Below are 7,225 nucleotides of genomic sequence, written 5' to 3' on the forward strand. Positions count from 1 at the left end.
AAGACAACAAGGGGGAAGTGAAACAAAACTTTTGTAAAAACTGTATAAGCGCTAAAAAAATAATGACCAAATACAGGTCCCTCATACTGTATGCAGGACAACATGTGTTCTCTCACATCACATTGGTCACACAAATATGTATGCAAATGGTAATGATGATTTAAATAAAGAGATACAGTAGGCACCATTACATACATGGCTCCTATGGCTATGACGGGAGATGACTGCAGTGTAATAACAAGCCAAGAGGTGGCGCTGTAGCAAAGAAAGACCGAGTTTATTTCAAAGAAGAAGAAATAAGCCACGCCCTGAATCTTTGTCTCTTCCGGTTAAGGCCATATGAGCACATTTCATTTATTGTGGAGCATATATGTATATATCTCGTTAGTAATGGGTCCTATTTTATGACACAAACATCATAATAATTTATCGAACAGTTTTAATTTCCATATAGCTCGCCTTGAACAGTCTGAGCAGCATCAGCAATGGAGGAGATAGAGGAGACACCAGAGGAGCATCTGGCCAAGCAGCACCGCAAGGAGAAGAAAGATATGCAAGGTAGGTAATATTAACTGTGTTTAGTTCACTGTCAGCTTGTCTGCAGTGCACCTCATGTGTTGTTTGTGTTCTGAGAGTCTGGCACGATCTAGATACTAGCAAACCATGGAGTAGTCAGTCAGATGTTGTCACCATAAACTGTATCACAGGATAAACAACCTATGGTAACGCCTGTGTTATTATTCTTAGGTATTTGTGTGTCTGTTTGGCTTTTTCACTTGTGGCACACAGTGATTGAAGGTTTAGTGTTTTGTCAGTGAATAGACAGAAAACTGAGTTTTGCACAGAACCCAGAAGTCTGAAACTTACAAGCTTGTTATGACTGTCATCCAAACTCCATCACTGATGTCAAAACAAGATTTGAATAATTTGCTAAAGGCAAAATAGAAGTTTTGACACCACATATTTGGGAATGGCTTGAGTAGAATGTAGGCTAAATTATTTTAACTCATAGAGAGAGGTGGAGAAGCAGTTTCCTGTTGCATAGGATTTATGGCTTTAAGATATATGTTATGATGATGTTTTAATTTCCTCTAACTACTAAACCAACATTGAGACAGGTTAATGCCATCTGTGAGGGTCCCAGCTATGTAATTGACCCCCCCTCCCCTCTTTTTCAAACAACATTCAGGGACACATAATAGATCTATTCTGCATTGAGTGTGCACACGCTGTATTATTGATTTGTTGATCTTTCTTGTGTTTCATTTTAGCTAAAATCCAGAGCATGAAAAATGCCATCCCCAAAAATGACAAGAAAAGGAGGAAACAGATGACTGAAGAGATTGCAAAAATAGAGGCTGACCTGAACAATAAACATGAGGAGGAATTAAGTCAACTCAAATCTTCCACTGACACCAAGGTACAAGCAAATATGAACACACATCTTTTTTATTGGTATCTCATTGTTCATTCTCACATGAAGTATAGGTATTAGATAAACGTCAATGTGGAAAATAAGCTTTCCTTGCTCAATCTTACAAGGTGGAAGAAGTGTTAAATGGAGTGGAGACCATGAAGATGGAGGGTGGAAAAGAAGCAGAAGCAGAAGCAGCAGAAGAAGAAGAAGAAGAAGAAGAAGAAGAGGAGGCCACACAGCCACGTGTAACAAAGGCCCAGAAGAGAAGGGTAAGATACAGGTTCCACATAAGTTTTAAAGGGGACCTATCATGCAAAATTCACTTCTTGATGTATTTTATACATAAATATGTGTCCCCGGTGTGTCGGGGAACTCACGCAGCGTCAGAAAATAAAACCGGGGGGTCCAAAGAGCAGATACAGATTTGCTGCCGATATTACGTAATTTCGGATGGTGGACCCAGAGAGAGTTGCTATCAGAAACAATGCCTGACGTGTTTTGGACGTAATATGGTCTTTGTTTACATTAGCAAGCATCGCTAACACTCAGAGCTAACCTGTACTGGAGAGCACATGTGTTTTAAAAAGCAGGAAATAAAAAAAGGAACTCACCTTGTGGTAAACAAGCAAAAGAAAAAGCATTTGAGCTCCATACTGTTTCAGAAATAATCTTTGATGTGGTTTAGAACAGGATGGCATTTTATCACAGCAGAATTTAACTTTATGTCCGGTAGAATTCTGATCAGGCATTAGCTCCGCCTCCTCTTTTTTTTTTTAAGCTAAGCGTTTCTCCAACAGGGCTGGAATAGAGGGATATGAGTAGGGATGGGTATCGTCTGAAATGTATCGATTCCGGTTCTTATCGATTCCCCGTTTCGATTCCAAATTATAAAAATATCTTTATTCTTTTAAGCTTTAACTGACATTTTTACAAATAAAAAAAAATACATGCAATACAAATGTATTACACAATAGCTGTGCTTTATTTTAACTGAGCTATGCCTGTGGCAAGCTATTAACAGGCATTACACTGTGCCTTGTCTTTTTCTTTTTTAGTGTAGTGGAGCCACACTTTAGAGCGTTTACCGCGATCCATCTTTGGTGTTATGAAGTGACTGAGCTCGTGAACTGTCTACGGGAGGGCGGGGGGAGCCTCGCTGCAGGGAAACTGTGGACCACTGTCGCCTGTCAGCACAACTTATATGATGCCGTTTAAAAAGATTAAGGGCGGTGCTGGTCGTCAGCGGGCCGTTGACGGCCGGCTCGGTACGATCCTGACCGGCCGTTCTGTGATTCTTCAGAACACACAGATGGCAAGTCCGCCCCTTACCCTGTATTCCACCGGGTCACCGCGGCGCAGACGGACCCGGTGGAATACAGGGTCTACTGTTAAGCAGAACCGAAATTGTGTATTTTGTATGGGTACCCGGTACCCAGCATTTTCTTATCGGTTCTCATCTGGAACCGAGTTTCGGTTCCCAACCGAGATATGATATGACTAGATATGAGGGATGTCTAAAATGCATGATCTGTTTGTATTTTGAGAAAAACACATCATAGACATGTTTTTATATATCTGAGACACATAATATATGCCTAAAAATACCATGATAGGTGCACTTTAAGACATTTTTAAGTGTTGTTTGCTATTGTCTACAGCACTTTAACTGTTATTTAAAACCGTGCTCCGTGCTGTAGTGAAAATACACCATTAGTGTGCAGTTGAAGAAATCTTCAGGCTTGCAATCCATCATCCTTATTACTAAAATCCACAAAGCACAACACTTTGAATAATCAACAAATGTTATATAGCACGTTATTCCTAAGCATTTCCTTTATAATTGGTCATTTTCTAAGCCGTCTGTTTGCTTTCCTATTATAAATGTTTGAGTACTAATTAAATGTATTTTATCTAAAAATGATCCCCTCCAGGACAAGAAGGCAACGCAGGAGAAGGAGAGAGAGAGCAGGATAGCAGAGGCCGAGGTGCTGAACCTGCAGGGTGTGAGGCACCAGGAGGGGCTGAAGCTGGCTCAGAAACTCGCCACCAAACAGCTTCAGATCAAGGAGATCTCCTCTGATGGCCACTGCATGTACCGTGCCATCGAGGATCAGCTGGCCCAGCGAACAAAGGTACTCATTGTTATAGGAATATTACTGCTGTGGCTGAAGTTTGAATACCTAATCAGAAATGCGATCTCTACACTTCATGCGGCACTGTGTAAGTTGCCACATTTTAATATAATGACAAACTTTGACAAAAGTTCATGCATGTGTTATTACCAGGGCTGCACATAACTGGTGCGCAGGTGCGCATGCGCACCTCCGCCAAAAAAAGAGCACCGGGTCATTTGAAACAAAGCGCATTTGCGTACCAACATTGAGAGAGGGAGAGAGAGAAGGGAGAAGAGAAAATAGAGGAGAGATGAGAGATGAGAGAGAGAGAAGAGAGAGAGAGAGAGAAAGATATTTGCGAGTTGCATATGAACCATGATATGAACTCAGGGCCGGCCCGTAGCACTGGCGTAATAGATGTTCGCCTAGGGCGCCAGATCTGGGGAGGCGCTGCGCTGGCAGTTCTGGGAGGGAAAAAAACATTTTGACCGTTGGGGCTCATCCTAATTTTCGGCCTTGATGTAACAACATTCATAATTAAGTAAATGTAACACCCTTTTCACCCCGGTTACACGTTTCATTTGCCCTGTACGATGGGCGCTGTAAGTGATGAAAATGGGGGATGTTGGCTTATCTGGCGCCCGCAGCTCACAGCCAAAATGCGAGGGAGAGAGGGAGGGTGCACCAGTACCAGCGCTGTTGTTATTAGAATCTGGTGCCGTGCTAGCTGCTCTAACGGAGATAAGAAGAAGATGTTTCTACAATAATGTGGAGGGAGAGTCCTCTCCAGTCAGACTGATAACTACAGCTCAGTGAGGTAAAGGACTCGAGTGTTTAGATAGTTCACTTTAGTCTAAGTTCAAACGGTTTGGTCACAATTTATGTAAACAAATATTTCCAAGGCACTGCTTTATAATTATTGGGATAAACAGGTTTTAAATCATTCCAATGTATACTATAGGACAGTAACCAAAAATATCCTTTAAAACTGGAGAGATAAAAAAAAAAGAAGCATAAATAAATAAATGTTAAGGTAAAATAAGATATGAATGAACAACACAAATAAAATAAGTTACATTCATTTGTTATTGGCTATGGTAGGTTATTGGTTATGTTCACATACTTATTTGATTACATCCACTTGTCTAAGATGACAACAGAGACTTTCGACCCAAAACCAGCTGTGGATGCAAGCATCTAATCGCAGACTCAACCAGAGAGGAAGAAGTAGGCCTACATCATCAGCTACCATGTCTGACAGAGAGGAAGACAGTGAGGAGAACAGTCAAGAGGGTAGTGATGACAGCTTGTAGGATTACTGGTCGTGCTAATGTTGTCTTGTGTTCACCTCTGCATGTGTGTTCTGTGTTCACCTCTGCATGTGTGTTCAGTGCCGTGTGTCTGGCAAATAAAGACCCCCTCAAAAGTTACGCTTTATTTCATTTTAAGGATGAGCCCCAAGCAACATCTCCAGGTGCTCCTTTGAGAACCAGGGCAAAAAAGTTATGTGCACCCCTGGTTATTACCAAAGCTCATACACAAAGTACATATTTTATTCTGTTTAATTTTAGCCTGAGATAACCATGAGTATGAAAGAACTGCGGTCTCGCACTGCTGAGTTCATGAGGGGCCATGCTGATGACTTCCTGCCTTTCCTCACCAACTCCAACACGGGGGACATGTACACAACAGGTAACACTCTTATCTTTGTATTAGTAATCAGGAACTATCTCTTGTATTTTAAAGAATATTTTAATGGGTTGGTTTGGATTTTGCGAAGTGGTATGAGGTATTAATCTGTAGTCAATGTATCGATAATGGTCTGCACGTACGATACTGAAGTAAAGAAGTGCTGCTGTTGATTAGGGCAGCTGAAAACACGTTTTAGTGACCTGAAAGAAAGCCTTATCAAAATAACATAATTACACAAACAAACTAACTGATCAGTCCTGCAACCCTCATGTTCTGCGAGGTGAATTGTATTAGTTTCTTTCAACGGAGCCTGGTTGTCTTGCCAAGAGCATAGATAACGACTTCAGTTCCCTGTTAGAAACAAAGAATGTAAAGCTGTGTCACAGCAAGGAAAATATTTTAAATAAAGCATACTGTTATAGATTTATTTTGCTGGCTAAAATATGTTTTGGTGACATCTCTGTCCAGCGTAGCAATTTACTTTTCTTCTGTGCCTGTACACAGATCAATACCTCATACAACCCCACTTCTAAACATCTAAACTATTCATTTAAAGACCAACAATGGTAGCCATACATATATTTTAGAAAGGAATTATGTGTATGCCCAGTATTCATGCAGTGTTTTTGGTCTCCAGATGAGTTTGAGAAGTACTGCAGTGACGTGGAGCACACAGCAGCTTGGGGTGGACAACTGGAAGTGAGTTGTTGACGTTTTGTCACAGACGCACTGTGCTTTTGCTCGTTGTATTTTTAAATAATTATTTTATTTTTTCCCAATAGTTGCGAGCTTTGACCCAAGTTCTTCTCTTGCCAATGGAAGTGATCCAGGCTGACTCCCCACCTATAAAAATCGGGGAGGAATTTGATAGTGAACCCGTCACCCTAATGTACGTTGTGTATATTGTGTTTTTTTTTTTGTCAAAGATTCAGTTTGCATAACAAATACAGTTAAATTAGTAGAAACAAGTATATTGGAGGAACATAATAAGAGTTTTGGACCCTCGTGTCATCTCAAGTTAGACATTTTTGAAAACTGATTACATTATGTCTATCACAAAACACACTAAAGCAGGTGTAGAGACAAACTAGTTTAACAAACATGTAATGAATATACTGACCATATTAAATGACACATTTTAATAAAGCTTTTCAGAATTTAGAAATATTTATATCAGATCTCTTGACTCACAGAATATATTTTCTTATTTTTTGCAGATATATGCGTCACGCCTATGGACTAGGAGAGCACTACAACTCTGTGGAGCAGCTAAAGGATCCCGCTAATGCAGAGGACAGCTGAGAGACAACCCAGTCTTGGTGTGACTTAAACCAATGTGTGTGATTCAGAGTGTGTTCAAACCACTCACACCAAGGGACCCTAAATACAATCGTATTTCGAAGGAGACCCCCCCCCCCCTCATTTAAGACATTGTTAAGCTGAGGTTAACGGAGAAGCTGGTTGTTTCCAACATACAGTGGTAGGTCTTAGAAGTAAAAATATATCAGCGGGGAGAGTGATATATATTTCTGTAGACAGTATCACTGTGCGTAAGAAAAAAAGCATAAAAGGGAAATTCATGTGAATTAACGACGTTTTGGGAAGCAAAGTTGTACCATAATAGTTAGGAGAGGATGTAAGAGCTATTTATCATTCATTTGAACAGTCAGTGTGGGGTTGACAAACTGAACTGAATTGTGGAACTTGTGAATCTTATCAATGTTACATAAACTCATAAAATACTAATAAGGTATTCAACTGCTTTGTTTTTAATATTTCTGATGAGGAAGATATTATCATAAATACTGTTTTCAACATGACTGTGAAACAGCCATTTTAACCTGCAGTGACCAGCAGGAGGCATGCACACATTTATTCATTCTGGGCATGTGTGAAGCAAAAGTTATCTGTTGAAAATGATGAAATACTTGCATGAACCTCAAACAAGCTATCACTTTTAAAGCAGATATTGTCTCACTCAGGGTAATAATAATATAATAAT

At 40.1% G+C, this 7,225-nt stretch overlaps 1 protein-coding gene across 1 annotated transcript; it reads left to right on the forward strand.

The window, feature by feature from the left end:
• The first annotated feature begins 300 nt into the window (after window positions 1–300).
• otud6b (OTU deubiquitinase 6B) lies at window positions 301–6,976 on the forward strand. Its single transcript, XM_034241055.1, has 8 exons — window positions 301–558; window positions 1,272–1,420; window positions 1,543–1,686; window positions 3,349–3,549; window positions 5,103–5,223; window positions 5,861–5,922; window positions 6,006–6,112; window positions 6,441–6,976. Exons 1-8 carry the CDS (start codon window positions 486–488, stop codon window positions 6,523–6,525), a joined length of 942 nt encoding a protein of 313 aa, XP_034096946.1. The 5' UTR covers window positions 301–485; the 3' UTR covers window positions 6,526–6,976.
• The last annotated feature ends 249 nt before the right edge of the window (window positions 6,977–7,225 follow it).

Source organism: Gymnodraco acuticeps, unplaced genomic scaffold (genome assembly GCF_902827175.1).
Source record: "Gymnodraco acuticeps unplaced genomic scaffold, fGymAcu1.1, whole genome shotgun sequence".
NCBI lineage: Eukaryota > Metazoa > Chordata > Actinopteri > Perciformes > Bathydraconidae > Gymnodraco > Gymnodraco acuticeps.

Bases quoted from the DNA above. Each gene is read 5' to 3' on its own strand.
- otud6b (XM_034241055.1), top strand. From the start codon at position 486: ATGGAGGAGATAGAGGAGACACCAGAGGAGCATCTGGCCAAGCAGCAC. The intron at 1,421-1,542 runs GTACAAGCAAAT...CAATCTTACAAG, and splicing joins AATCTTCCACTGACACCAAG to GTGGAAGAAGTGTTAAATGG. The intron at 6,113-6,440 runs GTACGTTGTGTA...TATTTTTTGCAG, and splicing joins AGTGAACCCGTCACCCTAAT to ATATATGCGTCACGCCTATG.